Source organism: Sebastes fasciatus, chromosome 13, assembly GCF_043250625.1.
Source record: "Sebastes fasciatus isolate fSebFas1 chromosome 13, fSebFas1.pri, whole genome shotgun sequence".
In the NCBI taxonomy this organism is placed as follows: domain Eukaryota; kingdom Metazoa; phylum Chordata; class Actinopteri; order Perciformes; family Sebastidae; genus Sebastes; species Sebastes fasciatus.
Window position 1 is genome coordinate 28270566 of NC_133807.1, and position 19448 is coordinate 28290013.

The window sequence follows — 19448 nt, forward strand, 5'->3', positions numbered from 1 at the left end:
ATGTACAGCAGATAATGTGTGTGTTTGGTTATTCTAAAAGTGTGTTTGCAAGGTCAGGGAACTGAAATGATAGTTGGCTATAGAGCTCTAACAATTGACAGAATATTATTCTGAACCCGGTCCTTGGCAGCGGACCAGGTTCAATTCCGACCCACGGCCCTTTGCTGCGTGTCATCCCCTCTCTCTCTCCCTCCTTTCCTGTCATTCTCCAGCTGCTCTAATAAAGGCATTAAAAGCCCTAAAATAGTCTTAAAAATAAAGAAAATTAATCTGCAACTGTTCTGATGATTGAATAACGTTTTTTTTCATCTTTGCCAAATGCCAAAAAGGTGTGGGTTTGATGCCTTTCTTTGGCATACATGATCATAAACTAAATATATTTGGGTTTTAGACTGTTGCTCTGACAAATGAAGACATTTGAGGATGTCAGCTTGGGTTGTTGGGAATCTTTTTTTTTTTTAAGATTATTTATTTATTCAATTTTATTTAATTTTATTTAATTTTGTGGCTGTTGGGATTTTTAATGGTCATTTTTCACTAAAAGTTACTTTTTTTTTATTAGTGTCTATCTTTCTGTCATTGTATTGACAAAACAATTAATTGATTAATCGAGAATATTAATCGCCAATGAGAATGATTGTTAGTTGCAGCCCTAGTTGGTTATCTACCAACATGACTGGTTGAGTTTGCCAACCAACATTTATCAGAACTTGTTTGTTTGTCCTGTGCTGGTGCAGGTTAGAGATGGTTTTAGCCAGATTTTGGCATTTATGCAACAGGTGGGCTCTCATCCATAGGTCATGTAGTTTTAAAGTGTGTGTGTGTGTGTGTTGTTCTGGCACTGCTCCCTGAGCCGTTGGCTTAGGCCTAGGTCACAGAGGCCTCAAGCCTTGGGGCATCACATTCGTGGGTGGGCTTCACAAACACACAGATGGAGAGAGAATGGGCACATTAAGAAACCCTGTTTGCTATTCAAGCTAATAAAGAGCAAATAAATCCCCTCTTGGATTGGTGTGGAGAACAGGATGAAGGGAAGCTGAAGCTCACATTGATAATTTGCTTCAACATTGGATGCAGTCTGATGGGATGAAAACGCTCTATTTATGCCACATGTTGCATGGCGCCTCTGTGTGTGTGTGTGTGTATGCTTGACTGTGTCATTGTCAGCCTCCTGATTCTCTTTGACGTGTATATGCGAGTTAAGTGTATGCATGGTTTAGTCTAAGTCCTTACACTTATTACCTGCTATCAGCCCCGTATGTCCGCTGTGATCACAGTCACATAGGCAGTATTGAGTGACACAGCTGCAGACACGCATGTCCTGGTCACAGCCTGATCCCATTAGGCCCCGTTTCCTCTCATTCATGCAGGAGGCTCTCTCTGATTGGCTGCTGTGATTGATGCCAAATGCTTGTTTGGGCTGACCGGGGTCACGGCTCATGAGGCTTTCGGAGAGGTCACTGGATTGCATTTGCCGACGATGAATCAGTCAGATCGCACTGATAAATGAGGGAAACTTCAGAGCGCTCGTGTTGTTCTTTAACTGAATTATAGCGAGGTGGAGGTTCTCTTTTATTAATGTGTTTAATATGTGGCTTTCATATTTCAGTTTTCATTTTAGTTTCTATGGAAAAAAATCTCAGCTGACTGAGGAGCGATTAATTCCTTTCCCCCCTTTTCTTTGTGAGAACTTAAAATGTTGACCTTGCACATGACCTCCTTTTCACATCTTAATCATATTGCCAGTTTATTAGGTACAGCCCTGCAATAAATTCAACCTTCATGAAGGTTATAATGTTCAGCTTTTGTTGAAACTGCTTTAGAGAGGTGTTGATTCAACTCTATGATGTATGTATGTATTTTATGTATTTATTTGTTTTTTTATGTGTTAATTTATGTTTTTTTTTTCTTTCATCTGTCTTAGGACAAGATGCTGCGAGTGTTTGACCCCAGAGCCCAGCTGACACCTGTTCAGGTAAGTCCCCAAATAAAGCCCTCACTCCACTGCCAAAACACCTGGCCACTGCTCTTGGATAACAAATGCAGCTATCCATCTTAGAAAAACATACAGACCATAGTCATCGAGACATCACCCATTGGTTTGTCGACGACCGTTTTGAAGCCTCGAGTTTGGCATTTTGGCCGTCGTCATCTTGGTTTTTGGCTGTCGCCATCTTGGTTTGTTGTAATCAGAATTAACACAAGAGGGTGGAGCAACCGAACGCTGAAGAAGTCATTTTTAAGCTACCAAAATGTTGCAATTAACTTTCATGAACAGAAAACACACTGTGAAAAGGTTAAAGATGTAAGATGAAAACACCCAGACCGGACAACGCCGTGGTAGCAACCTGTCGATCACAAGGTAGCCACGCCATAAAGCATCCCCTGCTTTATGGTCTATTTGACTCTAAATGGGACCATAATTTACTAAATGAACATCATGCTGTATTGAAGAAGACTTGAAACTAGAGATTGAGACCATAAACTCATGTTTACAATGTTTACTGAGGTAATAAATCAAGAGAGAAGTAGGCTCATTTTCTCATAGACTTCTATACAATCAGACTTCTTTTTGCAACCAGAGGAGTCGCCCCCTGCTGGCTGTTAGAAAGAATGCAAGTTTAAGGCACTTCTTCTTTGGCTTCACTTTTCAGACCCGGAGTTGCCGACTAGCCACATTTAAGGAAAACATTATAGTCCCTGTCACTCCACTGCCATTTACTGCGAGTGTGTTTTTTTCCACCCAGCGTGTAGGGATAAACATGTTGACAGTAACCCGGCTCACCACCGGCCACTCTCTGTGATTCATCTACTATTGATTTATGGATGTGCTGCAGTCCTTGCTCTCCTCTTCCCACGGGTACCCTTCCCACACTAAGCCAGTACGACCATGAACCTCTCCACTCTGACCGCTCTCTCTTTTCCTCATTGGAAACCTCTCACCAATGTCAACCAGGCCTGAGCCAATAGGACTCCGTCACAACCAGCTGCAATGAGGAAGTGGAGCGGTGGAGAGTTTGTGTGTTGAAGATGAAGATATAAAGAGGGGTGGCGGCGGCGAGTGTTGTGAGAGGCTGGTCAATGCAGAGCAAATATTCTCACACTTTTTTCAGTGGTGGACCTCCCAGGGTGTTTTAATTACTGGGATGCGTGGTCTGCCTGTAGACCGAGCACTCTCTCATTTGTAAATATGAGGAATCCTGTGAAAACACCACGAGCCGCAGCAGATTAAAGTTTAGACTACAGACATACCTGGAAGGCACATCACCCTGTATGGAAGTCAGGAGGAGGATGACTGCATATTTGTGTATGTTCATGCGTCCGTGTCTCTGCATATGATTGTGAGCGTTGTTTGGTATGTGAAACTTTGACACCTCTGTGAAAGGCGTACTGTTTCAGAGGTAGGTGATGTCATTGACTCTGACAGGGAGGGAGTCAACAGTGGAAAAAAAAAAGGTACATGTGTATTATTTTCTTTGTGGCACACGTAGAAACGAGTGCAGCGCATGTGCGTCCGTGTTTGCTTAAGTAACTTGAGCTTAGTCGGCTGGCTCCTCTCCAGCGTTTGAACCTTGATGTTTACATCAGGTATGTCGGTGTTGAAGTCCTTTGTAACACACTGCTTTTCAGCAGCCTGTTTTGGAATTCTTCTCCTTTGTAAAGGCTCTGTCTCTTTTTTTCACCAGACAATGCAAACATCAAGCGCAGCTTTTCAGCAGCGCTCCACATCACCCGAATAAATGCTATCCCCAGTCCTCGGCCACTCAGCATGACAAATTGAAGTAATTCAAATAAAATTGCACTAAAGTTGGATGTAAATTACTTTTTGCAGCCAAAGGGTCTCATTAGTTTAGATTGAATCAGTGTTTGGGTAGTCTGTGTGTCTGAAACAGTCTCCAGTAAGAGCCCAGTGGTTACTGGTGGTGGGCTGCTGGGACATTCCAGCCAAGTCTATGGCAATTTTTAACTTCACTAGATCGCTGTCAGTGGTGAGCAACAGGCCCTACGAGGGAAAAAGAGAGGAACGATGTTACAAAGGTCTTAAGGCAGATTTGAGCCCAAGAATATGTTTTAAGTTTCAGCTTTTAGGTATGTGCTTCACACCAACTCCTGGACTGCCTGTACTGTACTTACTTTTTACTGAACTACATGTATCTGTTATCTATAGTTACATTTCACACTTTTAAAATAATATAATATTTGATGATATGACGTACTTTTACTTTTGATACTTTAAGTACATTTTTGCTGTTAATACATATCTACTTACCTTTACTTGCGCTTTCACAAGCCAGCATGGAATGGCAATGGAATTGCGTTGCTAGGCAACAGTTTGGGTCCATGTTTACATCCTGTCAGCTGATGTCATTCACTGCAACAGGAAATAAACTGGGACACATTTAGTGTGTTTACGTTTAAAACTGTGAAATGGTCTATATATTGTAGATTTGTGACATCACAAATGGACAGAAATCCTAACGGCTTGTTTCAAACGCACAGTTTCTGAATATGGGCTGTGTGTATTTCTCCATGGATTGAATGTTTTGATACTTTCAAAGTAGTTATATATCACTTAAACCTGCTTTATAACATAAAAGACATGAAAATCTCACTTTTTTACAATATGGGACCTTTAACATGAGTGGGAGAGGACGGACCTGGACTTCTGAAGAAGTCCAATGTTTGCTTGACATCTGGGCCGAAGAGAACATACAGAATATGATCAATAAAATCCACAAAATAGTGATATTTGACAAGTCATTCGAGAAACTGGAGGGGATTCGTGTACACAGTAGATCAGTGACGAGTCGAAGTGAAAACACTTTGACAGCAATATTTTAAAGTCCACGATTTCCTGCATAGAAGTGGCAGCTCTTGAAATGGAAATCGTTGTATTGCTACTTTTAATAAAGTAAATGATCTGAATACTTCTTCCACCACTGTGGGCTGTTGACTGGTACTGGGCCACAGAACATTTGCCACCAGACCGCAAGAAATGTTTTTATATAGACCATTTCACAGTTCTAAAATGTGTCCTAGTTTATTTCCTGTTGCAGTGTATGTGAATGACATCAGCTGACAGGAAGTAAACATGGACCCAAGCTGTTGCCTAGCAACGCAATTCCATTGAAACACTCTATAGCTTTTGTCTGTGTGTGTGGACACTACCTGAGTGTTGCTGAGAGATCTATGTTTATTTTCTTTTATTTATTTATAAGAAACCACAATGAAAGACGGACAATTAAAGTTTTTCAGTTTAGCTTTTATGGCCACTCTCTCTTTTGTATGATCTCTTTTCTCTCTGTCTTTCTCCCTCTTCTTCTCTTTCTCTGTCATTTTCAAACTCGGTATCAAGGCAGAGCCCACAAGAAGACAAATGGCAAAACTAATAGCAAAATTGTCAATTTAAAAATGGTCTGTGGTGTAAAAAAATAAAATAAAAATAAAAAAGGCTTTAGACCGCTGGGCCGCCAGGACAGAGAGAGACCGTTCAGCCAAGTCTGCTACAGTCTCTCTGCTCTCTTTCTTCCCCACTCTCTCATTAATCCTTCTGGTCTCAGTGCCATGGAGAGAGGAGGACCAACGAGAGGAGAAACCTGAGTCAGCACGCCTGTCCTCCTCTGCACCCCACACATGGCTTCACCACCTCAAACCAGAGAAGAGTTAGGAGCCAGATCAAAGCTATTAGAGGGTTGCTCTTCCCTTTTTTAGTTTTGCTTGTCCTCTCTATAGCTCTCTGAAATAGCCAAAGTCCTGCTTCAGTTTGGAGTCCTCTGAGCCTCACCCTGACAGCTTTCAGATGTTCAACTCTCTCTCTCTCTCTCTCTAGAGAATGGGAGAGCCCGTGCAACTCCTATTAACACCCCATCTGCTGAAGGAGGGTTTAAAGGGTGCGGGCGATGAATCCTAAACACACTGAAACATGATGAGGCCAGTAATGTGGATGCATAGAAGAGTGTGAAGCTCTGATTTCTACACGGGACCAGCAAAGCAATGTTCAACTCCATAAAACACAACACAACATTTCACATTGTATCAGCGGTTACGAGAAGACGCCACAAAATTGTTAGCTTGTGCGTGATGCGAGGGTCACTGCCATTTTCTCCAGTTTGCATTTTTTGGATCAGTTTGTTGTTGTAGATGTGATGTGATGGGAGGGAAAAGCCAACCTGCCCACAAAGTAAACAGAGACGGGCAGAGAAGTGTCCAAGCTATTTACATTTGTAACCTCACTTGAGAGAGTCAGTCAGTTTGTCCTCATCAAGAGAAGCCGCAAGTCTTCTCAGAAAAGATCGCTGGGGGAAGGATATCTCACGCCAGCTGCAGAGCGTTACAGTGAAGCATCGTAGTTTTTGTTTTTTGAGGTGGCAGTGTTTATATTTCCTTGTAATACACAAACAAAGGGTGCTGTGGGGCGCTTTCACAAGCCAACATTTAGTTCGTTTCAATCGAACTCTGGTGCAGTTTGTTTGGGCGGTTGTGAAAGCAGTAATCGTTCTCTGGTGCGGACCAAAACGACCCGTCCGAGACCGCTTGTGAGAGGTTGTCTCGGACCGTTTCCAAGCGACCAAAACGCAGGCTGCCTGTGTGGGCATTTGTTGAGATAGACACAGGTAAACGACAGGTTAACATGAGTGAGAGAGGACTGACCTGGACATCTGCAGAAGTCCGATGTTTGCTTGACATCTGGGCTGAAGAGAACACACAAAATATGATCAATAAAGTCCACAAAAATAGTAACGTTTATAAAGTCATAAACTGGAGGAGAAGGGATTAGTGCGCTGTCGATCAGTGCCGAGTCAAAGTGAAAGCATCAAAGTCCGCGATTCCCTGCATAGAAGTGGCAGCTCTACAGATGAAAAAGATAAATTTGCTCCTTCGTGCACGCCCCTCATCAACTTATTTTTAATATTTGGTTAGCTCTTATTTGTGCACTGTGAAACCGAACCAGACTAAATAGAAAACGATACAAAAGTATTAGATTCGGACCAGCCCTTAAAACAACCAGATCAGAGACAAAAGGTACCTGTGATGTTGCATGCAATATGTGCTATTTACTGTATTTATTTTAGGGCTGCCCCCCTCTAAGCCGATTAGTCGACTGATCGGTCGTTTTGGTCTCAGTTGACTTAGATTTCTTTGGTTGATTTTTCATGCTGAATGACTTATTTCCAAGAAACTTATGAGGACATCTCTGGTAAACACAAGATTTAAAGTGGTGCTATAGTTGCTTAGTCGACAGCATGAGTGTTAGTCGACTAAGAATTTTTTGGTCGAGGACAGCCCTACTTTATTTCCATCAAATGTTGTTTTTTATCCATGCTTTTCTTGTACCATCATTAGTGTTTGTCCCATAGTCCAAAGTGTTACTCAGGAGACAAAGCTCCTTGGTAAAGTTACATGCTATTGCTGATGCATGTTTGTTTTTTTTACTTTAAAAGCTGGGATGGTAACCCTGAATGCACCGTGAGGCTAGTCTGTGTTATTTGGGCAGGAGGTGTACCTACATGCCCCCCACCCCTCCGAGGATCCAGCCCCTGAAAACTGAGAAACCAGCGTCCATTGGTTTCCTGCTTCCACCCATGGCAGCGTAGTCGAGTGGGGCTGGCTCATCCCTGTGGCCAGCACTGAACTGGGTTCTCCCCTAGCCAGGTGGGGTAAATATAGGCCCTAATTACAGCCCTTGCCCTCGCTGTATTTATGGGAAATAAGACTGTGCAGGGTAATTAAGGTCTTGGACAGGAGGAGCAGTATATACTGCATCTGTAATCAGTGCAAGTGTGTATGTACGCGCGCGAGCATGCAGACGGTTGTATTTAGGTAGTTGGCACACGCGTGGAGAGTGCGTGTGCGTACATGTGGCATCCTTTCGCTGAAGAGCGGATTGAATTTCAGATTTGAGTTTTGTTTTGTTGTCTGTTTTGCACGACTTTCTTTTCTTCCCCCCAGTCTGTCCATTAATCGGGCACTTCAACAAATGTTTTATATTTATCCTCCAACCAACCCGATCTCATGGGAAGGCGTATAAATAGCCCGATATTACAACGACATGTGTCCTGAGGATGCATTTTAGTGTTTATATTTAGTATTGAAAATGAATTAACAACACAAAACAATGACAGATATTGTCCAGAAACCCTCACAGGTACTGCATTTAGCATAAAACATATGCTCAAATCATAACATGGCAAACTGCAGCCCAACAGGCAACAACAGCTGTCAGTGTGTCAGTGTGCTGACTTCACTATGACTTGCCCCAAACTGCATGTGATTATCATAAAGTGGGCATGTCTGTAAAGGGGAGACTCGTGGGTACCCATAGAACCCATTTTCAGGTCAAAGGACCCTTTTGAAAATGCCCATGCCAAAATGTAGTTTGGAGCGTTATTTAACCTCCTTGTCGACAAGCTAGTATGACATGGTTGGTACCAATGGATTCCTTAGGGTTTTTTAGTTTCATATGATGCCAGTATCTTCACTCTGATGCCGCTACAACCTAAACATCGCAAGTTGCGAAAATGCGTTAAAGAAATTAGTGGCGTTAAAATTTTCTCGTGTTGTTTATACTCCATGCAACAAAACTACGGTAATGTCTGCAGTTAGGTTTATGCAACAAAACCACATAGTTAGGTTTAGGAAAAACATCATAGTTGGGCTTAAAATAAGTAACATAAACTAAGTAAAATACGTACGGAAACAATGTACCATAACTACGGAAGAGACGTCAGAATTGTCACTAATGTAACTTACAAAAAAAACACCGGTCTCCTTTTTGAAAGTCCTGTGTTGGTTGGATCCGTCCACCTCCCCTCCCACCTGCCATAAGCGGTCTTACTCACTTTTTATTCTACGTCACTAGCTATAAGCGAAGCATATTTACACGGATACGTTTACATTGCAGTCAGTACAGACTACACGGCGTACACATGACACGCAAAAAGCAAGAAAATTGTTCTTATTGTGTGCTAAATGCATTATTGTGTCACCTTTTTACACTTTTTCGTGGAACCAGGCTGCTTCTAACACATCTCTTGGCTCAAGAGTTACAACTTAGTGTTATTAAGTTGTCTTATTAGTGTGGCAAAACTTTTCAAATAATTAAAATTGACCCAAATCAATTAAAGCATTTGAATTTGTTTCCAGATCTAAATCACACACAGTGTGTGAAGGATAACAACATGCTGAATCATCAAGCACCAAAGATAAACATTATATGGAGCGTTAAAGCTGTGTTTTACTCTCTTTGCTATTCTGGGTTGTGCCCTCGCTGCCATAACATCCCTACACTGGCCTCTTGTTTTCAGATGAGTTTCTTTCACGTCTCCATGTAGTTAGGCCGCCGCCCTGCTTTCCTGTACTGAGCTACCCGCCTGCTCAGACTCGGCACACAGCGAGAGAAAAAAGGGCTGACCTGATCCTAATGGGACAAACAGTTTTATGGATGTAAGGACACGTGCCTCAGCGGGCATTTGCGTCTCCTCTCTCCTTTCTTATTGTTTCTTCTGATCTGTCCCCAATGTCTGTGTATTTGCTGAGTGTGTGGTTCCGTATGCGAGTGTGTGTATAGTACCATGTGTGCTTCAAATTACAGTGCTGAAAATACCCCTCATAGTTTTGGGCCAGCGCTGGCCATATAGCTGTCGATCTGCGGTCGCTGGAAGAGGAGGGAGACAGGAAAAGGGAATAGTTTGCTGGACTCGGGGGCCAGATTCCTCTTTTTCAGCTCGAGCTTCTGCTGCTTTGGGTGAAATTAGAGAGGACCACGGGCTGGAATGGGTTTGGACTTGAAGAGGGAGCGCTGGGCAGGGCCAAGGAAAAGCACAGCGGTTTCACTGCTATAGGTGGCTGAGAGCAGCCATTCATACCATCTTTTATATCCTGCCATAAATTACACAGACTGGACTCCCTGGTAGGTGCGTGTGTGCGTGTGTCTCCATGCTTCTCATTACAGGCAAAATAAACTACATTTATACGTCTGTTTTATCGATGCGTCTTTGAATTCTTATGATCGGAGAAGAGTGTGCGTGGTTGGGAAGTGGGGTCAGGTGTAGATGCGTGTCCATACTCACATTTGTTATTACAGGATAAACTACCGACGGTCATGGTGAGCTTAGTGAGTGTTAGTTAGTTCTGTAAATAGTTAATTCATTTGTTATTAGTTCAGATGTAGTTATTAGTTAGTTAATGGTTAGTTAATAGATAGATAACTTTTAGTTAATAAATTAGATAAGTTAGTTACTTATTAGTATATTAGTATAAGTTCATAGTTAGTTAGTTATTAGTTAGTTCATAGTTAATAGTTATTCCATAGTTAGTTATTAGTTAATTCATAGTTAATACTTAGTTATAAGTTAGTTTGTAGTTAATAGTTAGTCAATAGTTAGTTAATTTGTTATTAGTTCATACTTTATAGTAAGTTCAATTAAGTTAGTTATTAGTTAATAGTTTATTAGTCAATAGTTAGTTCATAGCTAATTAATAATTAGTTAGTTAATAGTTACTTAACTGTTAAAAACATGTTGCGAATTTTATAAATTATTACATCTAGCTTTTAAGACTTTTGGTCTTAACAAAACTCTGGTGTTTTTGGAAAGGTTTGGATCTCACGAGTTGGAAAACAGCGCAGCCACCACTGAAATGTAATTCTACAAATATTATAATAATTATAATAGTGTAGCCTAAAATGTATCTGCAATTGTGCAGTAATACCGGGTTTAAACAGAATGAATAGACATGCAAAAAAAAAAAAAAAGCTGTGCAGCATTAAAATGTTGATTTAAAATTCGAATGTCAACGTTATGAATGAAGCTTCCGACTATTCGGTACAGCCCTACAATTGCCTTAAATTGATGAGTTTCACACTCTCTTTACTGATTAGGAGGACACTCCGTGTAGTTGTCCATTGACGCTGCATTATGCACACGCCTACTGCCGGGTACTGCCTGTGAGGCGATGCGTAATACATGGAGACATCTGCCTCAAAACGGCGCCGTTTAGCTAGAGAGGGCCCGCAAACTTTGAAGTAGTCTACGTCTACACTTGCACACACTGAGCGCAGACAGAGGAGTGTGTGCACTGTTCACATGAGGCGTAAAAAAAAAACTTATTCTTGGACTCGTCATGACACATCTTGTTAGAAAATACATGCGTGAGGTAAGTGAGACAGAGGATTTTGTGTTTTCCTCAACATAAATAAAAACATTTCCACCATAAATGAGTGCATAAAGATTCACCAGCATGCAGACAATGAAGTGTTTGTGTTACTATCTGAATAATGCACCCTTTAAATAGCAGGAAAACACTTCGTCATTGACTTTGGAGCAGGTTTTTGTTGGTCAGTGGCACAATCGCTTTTTTATTGCCTCAAGACACCTAATTTTAAGAGCAACACACCCATGGGCGCAAGTAGATTTGCTACTTACAAAACGTGGGTGCCGGCCGTGAAAACGATTAACAGACGTTTTATAGAGTAATTATTTTAATTGAAATAATAACACACAAATTAATAGATTATTCTGGCTGCAGGCTCTTAGATTTGAGCCGCAGGTTGAGGGCGAGCTCAAAGACACATTCATCCATCAGGGCTCAAAAGAATGTCATAAAATGTTTTTTAATGTATTTCAAATATGTCAACACATGTGGAATTTCCATTCTCAGTCCCAAAAATGCTCAGTATTCTGTTGTACCAACAAATGATTTCTTCTCACATAATGTCAACGCTTGCCAGAGAATGAGATTTTGATACTTCCCGCAGAATGAAAGTTGTTTAGAGTTTGGCGCACGTCTAGTACTAACACCACAGGGATACAGAGTCAACATTATGAAATGTGAAAAATAATGTCGGTAAAGGACGGGGGGGGCTTTCTCCAAGAATATGCCACAACGTTAACTCAACGCCGGGCTCCACATTCCAGCTACACAAACTGCATAATAAGGTTACCTGAAAGCGAGCCAAAAATGCTTCTGTGTTTTAAAAACTATTCCTGCAGCCAACATACCCGACCCTCATGCTCGTTGGCTGGAACAAGACCATGCGTGATAACATGTGATTTAATGGCCAGTCTCTCATACACTGTTTCTGCATGTGTGGTGTGGCTGTTAAACACAGATTTGTACTGCTGAATACGTGTTTCACCTCAATTTCTCTTTTCCAAATGTAAACATGACATAGCAGAAATATTCCTCTGTACACACAGCGGCATTCTCCTCATAATATTTCATCTCAGCAGTAACATAGGAGTGCAAGATAAGATATAAACACACTTTTTGACTGTTTTTATTTTCTTCATAGCAGCACCATGATGCACTCACATCCTCCCCTGCTTTTAGAAATATCAGGGCTTTTTAATAAAGACTGAAAGAAAAAAACATCTGGTAAGAAATGTGCCTTTAATTGTGCAAAGGTCAAACTGCCAATTAGTAGGTTGATCCCCATCTAACCGCTGAAATCCCTTTGACCTTTGACCTTCTCATGGCTGATAATAATGTACCTTTATGTCACTTCTTATTAGTCAGAGCTTGGCTTGACATTCCAACCTGCTGCATCAAAACACATTTATGCACGTGTTAAAATACCAATATGAGTTCATCTCTGCAGGTCTGTTTCTTTTTTAACATCGTCTTTTTCTGTCCCTCTAGACAAGTTGCCATTACTGCATTGGTAGGCTGTATGTCTGGCCTCTCCGGTTGAGCTTTCGCTGCGGGGTGGCAGGTTTCCACCCGGCACTGCTGCGCCGCGCACACGGGCTGTTACTACTCCGTCCTCTGCACGGCGATTGATGTTACGGTTCCCTTATAGCATTGGGTTTAAAGCCAAAATATTGCCAAATAGGCGCTTTTGCTTTTTGCGTTGACACTAAATCCTCCGCCATCGTCTTGTCTGTCAGCTCTCTCTCATCCAGTGTGTAAATCTGACTCCTGCTACTCTGAGCTGAGACTCCGTACGGAGCAGACACTTTCACTTTGTTTGTGGCGTCCGCCGTCCGATTATTTATTGATAACACGGCGCTGATACGCAAAAATTAACTAAATGGGTTTTTATCTCTATAAAAAAGGCAAAACGGCGGTGGGGGCGGTGGGCAGGTAATGTAATCAGTGTATGCCCGAACACCGTGTAACACAGGTAACACCGGTAACACCGACTACCACGCCTACTACTCACCCTCTTTCCCAAACACCCCATGCATGGTGCATTGTGCCTGTTTCTTTCTCTGACTGACCCTGCTGGGTTCAATAGCCAGTGGTTAACTCAGCCCAGATGCTGTGCCCTCCCTCCTTTTACTTCTGTCTTTCTTCTCCTCTCGCTCCATCTTTCAGCTCCCTGTGTTACGGGCTGCCCCTCTGCCAGTGTTCGTTATAGTTTGAATGATTCTGGCAGAGCTGAGAGGAGTCTTTCCTAATGAGGGAACAGGATTTCTGCTGTCCTGGACAGCTGGGCAAAACAGTGGCATACAATCTGGATATTCCATCGCCGCACTGGATGGAGTCTGTCTCAATTACAATTGATACATCAGTGCTTAGTTTTTACGACTTAACTCAACTATGTGCTTATTTTCATTGTAAACTAAGAGATAATCTTGCCTTGGGTTGGGTTTGATGTCATGTTTGAATTATGTTTTGTGCGTGTGGGTATAAACAGAGGGATGGGATAATGAATGTCGGTCAGTCTGGTTGCTGGAAAAGTAGCTGAAGGGGTCAAGAAGTGCAGGTTTGAAAGAGACGGGGCTGAGGTCTGGAGTTTGAAGGGCTTTTTTAGCTGCTTTAGCAAATCAACAGGGCTGGTTTTTGTGTGTGCTCTGGGGGTAGAGCTGAAGTATTTCTTTGGTGGAAAGGGGTAAGAGTGGGTGCCAGCTGGCAGCGGCGGAGCTCTTTGCTCACATGTGTGCGTTGTTTGTGAGCGGGGGCCTCATTAGTGCGCTGGCTGCTCCGGGACTCAACTAATTACGGCCCTACGCACACATATGGGTGACACCTGGAGCCAGAAAAATTGATGACGATTAGCTGTTTTTTTCTCCCGCTGCATGAAGAGTCATTATCATGGGGGATTAGTGGCTTTGTCAGAGTCGACGGACGAGGAGCTGGAAGATTCAATGATGAAATAGTAATTGTTACTTGGTAAATGGGAGTCACTTGTTTTGGGATGTGTCTGTCATCATTATTTGAATGCGAGAAGAAAAACCTTATGATTGATTTAATATAAGAAATGAATCACAACATTGACATCAGCACAGTTTCAACATCTCACAGCTCCCATGTGCCTTCACTTCAGTTTCCCCTCTTTATCTCTACTTCACTTATCAGGAACTACAATGTGGCTTTAATCACCGTCGGCACCGCTCCGTTTACATCACCCATTTTATAAAAATAAAAAAAAGTAAATTGTGTCTCTGTCTTTACTTTAAACTTGGCCAAAGTCCTCATTCCTGGAGGTGTTACAAGAGCACGGAGAATTCAGTCTTTTTTTCCGGCCTTTTCACAGCCAGAATTGGCTTGTTATTGATCTTCTTCGATAACGACATGCATTGTGTTAGTGGTATGATCCACAACAGATGGATTTTGCGCTTATTGTGTTTAGAGTTTTAAAAATGTGACCACAGATTGGACAAAAGTGTAGCGGGATTGTGTGCATCAGACCTCTTTTGGTCATCATAGTGAGTTAAATACATAGAAGGCTTGTGTGCATATAGTGACATACAGGTATAAGACAATCATAGAGATGCACACTGATCTTTCTATTGAATCAGACCAAGCAGCATATAGCAGAACCTGTCAGACTGTCAGATGAGATCTACATATACATCCATATACAGTAGCCCCCCAAAGGACAGAGTGAGAACAAGTCACAGCTGAGACCAACCTCGGAGATGCCCCGAGGGAAATAAAGTGCAGCGTGGGCTCCATCCGCGTCGAGGCTAGCTGACCTTAGTTTGACCAAACGCTGGCGCGATTTCCATTATCCTCCATGTGCTATAGCTTAATCGTACTGGTGGTTAGCCAAGAGGTCAGACGGCGGTGCTGCATGTGAGAGGTGAGAGTTTTATGACAGACAGCCTGGTGAATTCATGCTGTACTTTTCTCAGTTAGACAACTAACCGGGGAGCATGCTCCCACAGAAAGAGAAGACTTATTGCCTACTAACAGAGTCTTAGATTGAAAAATCCTGTCTGACATTGATTACTGTAAGTCATTTATTGGTTGTATATCACCTGGTTGGTATTTGAGTTGGTCTACACATAACTGTATTCGTAACAGTTTCCATTGTTTCAGCAATCTTCTGTAATTATTAGAAATAGCCAAAGCACTTCGCAGTTTTCACATCTTTAATCCAATTCTTTACCACATGCTTGTTGAATGTAATATCAAACACATTATATTGTGAAAAAAATAAGATTGTATAATTATAGATAATTGGCAAAATAACAGAACACATCAAGCTGAATAACAGCAAAGTGGTATTTGACTGGAAGAAATTATAGCCATAAATCATTGGTGAATGTTAACATTGCTAATATGATAATCTTATTAAAGAGCGAGTCCATTATCTTTATTTTTTTTAGGTTTTATATTGTTCTGTAGCTTCCAAGTGGTGTTCCTTATGTATTCAAACCTGAACATTCAACACAACAAGTATGTATCTTTTAGCGTCAAAATGCTATTTTCCCAAGGCCCTCTAAAACATTATCCCACATGACCTGACGTAAGTTTCTGATGCTGCTACATGTACAGTATATATATATACATCCTTATAGTGTATTAACGTTACATACAGTAACTCAGATGGCGATCGGTATGTTTCCAGTTTGGAGAAACAGACAGGGGGCTGCACGGTGGTGCAGTGGTTAGCACTGGCGCCTCACAGCTAGAGGGTTGCAGGTTCGAATCCGGCTTGGGACCCTTCTGTGTGGAGTTTGCATGTTCTCCCCGTGTTAGCGTGGGTTTTCTCCGGGTACTCCGGTTTCCTCCCACAGTCCAAAGACATGCAGGTTAGGTTAATTGTGGACTCTAAATTGCCCGTAGGTGTGAATGTGAGTGTGAATGGTTGTCTGTCTCTATGTGTCAGCCCTGTGATGGACTGGCGACCTGTCCAGGGTGTACCCCGCCTTCGCCCAATGTCGGCTGGGATCGGCTCCAGCCCCCCCGCGACCCCTAACGGGATAAGCGGTTGCAGATGAGGATGAGAAACAGACAGGAGTACCGGCACGGAAGCTAAGCAATCTGCAGGTTGGATCTGAAAATCACAAAATAACACAAACTAACTAACCGATAGATGCAGCAGTAGACCAGCAACTCCCGTGTTCTGCAAGGTAAAATTACTGTTTTTGTTAATGTAGTCTGGTGGCTGTGAGTACAGCGACATAGCAACTTCAGTTCCCTGTCAGAAAGGGCTGTGTGATGGCAAGTAAAAATATTCTAAATATAGCGTACACTTAAACTGATAATGATTTTTATTTTTTTTTGGTGGCCAAAATATGTTTTTCTGCTGCTCCCGTCGACAGCCGCTTTACCTCGCCGTCAGAAGGCCCCTTACGACGGGGAACTGAAGCCGTTATATCTCTCTCCTCAAAGCCACCAGACTCCATTCACAAAAGCAGTAATTTTACCTCACAGACCACGGGAGTATACATACAACCCCACTTAAAAAAAATCCAAAGTAACCCTTTCAGTTATTTCCAAATTTAACACAGCAAACTTTGACTCAGCTAGTGCTAGTGTAATTCATTACCTTATTGATTAGCTTACTTTGTAAACATACGTCACTGCTTTTTGCAACGGCTGAGTGGGCGTTTCCATTTAAAAGAAATATAACAGAACACAGATGGACCCGCCCTTTAAACTCCCAAACGCAGTTCAATTTAAGATTAATCTTTTTTTATTTTTTTATTTTACCACCTTGACTATTTTTCCATATCACATAATCTCAATCAACTTACCAAAGTCAAGCAAACTGACTCATCAGTCAGTCATGATCAGAGCTCATTTACATATTTGTGACTCAACCTTGTGTTTTATGAACCTTGAAGTAAATACGATGTGTGTTTTAAAGTAAAGGGGAATAACTGGGTGTCTGTGGTTCAGTCGATGAGCCGCAGCTGCATACCTGCATTGGCGCTGAATGTTTTTCCTCTATGCTCACTGTTTTCTGTGTGAGCATAGGGGCCCCCCGAAATCTGGCTCACACATGTCTTATAAATGCCACATCCTTTTCCAACAAAAAAAACTTCGCCAACTTAGGTCATCTTTTACTAATTGAGCTTCTTAAGACAACAGGTTCTGCTACAATTTGTGGTTTCATGCAAGAGCTAAATAGTTCTCCCTGAGTGAAGCTGTTGAGTGTCGGGGTAAAGTTAGCGTTTGGAGGGCCTGTCGTAGTGCGAGCAGCGGCAGGAGATTGAGCTGTTTGTTGGCATAGTGAAGATGAGGTAATTAATCAAGCTGTCTGTCAGCAGCACATAGCCGGGGGTCAACACTTAGGGGCTGTGGGTATTGGAACGATACCCAGAGTTTAAAAGATATAAAGATGTTTGCGTGTTACATACTTGATATCATCGCACATTAATGTCCCTTTAGGCTAACACCTGCTGTTGTCATTATAATCACATTAAACTTGTTTTTCTGCCATTCGTTGATGTGAATGATTTCTCCTTGAAGTGGATGCAGGAAAGTTCTAATATCGCACTTTGATTACAGCAAAGAAATAGTAGATTAAGGAAGGATTGTAAAACAAAAGAATAGCCTCCAGTATTTACACAGGGTCTCATGATTACGCACAAATTACATGAACATGACATGCCTTGCACACATGTGCCTCCCGAGCGAATCCCACTGTGCACAATCCATGCTTCTATACAAAAGCGTGGGGGTACTTTGAAGATGTGAAGCCTCTGTGAAGTGGTTTTCAGGGAGGGAGCAAAGCCAGCCAACTGTATCCGTCGCAGATAAATGACAACAGGCACCGGAGGGCTGGGTCGGGCTGCAGGGATTGAGGGGCTTCATGGTGTCTCCAACAGTGTGGGCATGATTAGCTGTGTGCTGCGTTGCTCCAACACACCCTCTCTTCATAAGAATCATCCCTTTGTTTTCATGGCGCAGGTCTGGCGTGCAGATTCTCATCAGCCCCGGGTGCTGTCGTCAGCTGCGTCACTCCTTCCTCTGTCATTAGTGCCCTGTCCTGCCCCCGTGGATCTCTGTTTGGATTTAAAGGACCGTAGCCACTAAGTGCATCTCTAGAATATTCACTGCTTGAACCTCCAACCACAATAACCATCCAAAAACCCCGGAGATCACCAAACATGCAGTTGAAATCTCCTCTGGCTCTCCAGTGCTTCTTTTGGACCGAAGCGCAGAATCGGGCGATTCAGTGGTGCCGTTAATCATGTTAGTTCCAGGAACCGACCAGCTCTGTGTGATGCTCCGATCCAAAACCAGCCTCCACGACCTTGGGTAGTTTTCCCAGACTGGAGGCCCCTGCCAGTAGGCACAGCACAGTTGGTGCCAGTCCCCACACAGTGCGGTCCAATCTGTTGTCCCCCTCCCCCCCTCAGGCCCCAGAGAGGGCTGACCACAGCCCGAGCTGGCACGGGTTGCCTGGCTGGATTTCTGTCTGCCACACGGCCCAATTAGCGCCGTGGCTCAATAATCACAGCCTCTCTACCACTTCAGTGTTTCATTTCACTTTAGCAGGGCAGTTAAACTGATTTGTTCGCTTAGCCAGGACCAAAAATCACAATGCAAATCTGCCTCACTGCACCCGAAACTTAGTTGGGAGGAGTCCGATATGAGTTTGGAAAAGATTTTATGGCACATCCTGATGTGTGATTCATGACTCCACCAATAATATTGGACAACAACCATGGGATTAAGGGATTATTTACTTCCCATTATTCAATTTTTACACCACTAGTTTAGCTGGCCCTTTCCCTGGTTGCTTTTGGCCCGTTTCCTGGGTGTTCCATCAATCTATTATCTTCAGGCAGATGTCTGTAATCATCCAAAATAAGCAAAATTAAAAAAACAAGTGATCCATGGTTAGATCTGTTGAGTGAATGATTGTGAGTGGATAGAAAGCAACCTGCACTGGCTAATGGATTTCACACCTGTCCCCTCAGATTTCTCAACGTGATGGATAAGATTACTTCTTCACCTCCGATACGCAGTGATTGCACTGTTTTAAACAGTCTTTTCTGGCCGTGCGTATATCCGTTCAACCTCATCGATCACTGTCATTTAGGCGATGTGGAAAGTATATGCATTTAAATGATGATAGAACAGAGACAGCAGCAAACAAATGACTGCAGCAGCAGTGGAGGTATGGTCGCGTACTGCCAGCTCTTGAAAGCCTACACCGGTGAGAAAGCGAGGCCTCCTGCACTGTGGCTACCAGAGCGCTTGTACATACGTCTTCTTTCCTGCCTCATGGACAAACCACACGTCTTATACATCAATGCAGC

General features: G+C 42.6%; 1 protein-coding gene across 1 annotated transcript in view; it reads left to right on the forward strand.

Moving 5' to 3' along the window:
• coro7 (coronin 7) overlaps nt 1-19448 on the forward strand; it is a 139667-nt gene that overhangs the window by 14161 nt on the left and 106058 nt on the right. The window contains exon 7 of the mRNA XM_074656679.1: nt 1925-1975. Coding sequence (XP_074512780.1) covers nt 1925-1975 — 51 coding nt within the window. The remainder of the gene's footprint in view (nt 1-1924; nt 1976-19448) is intronic.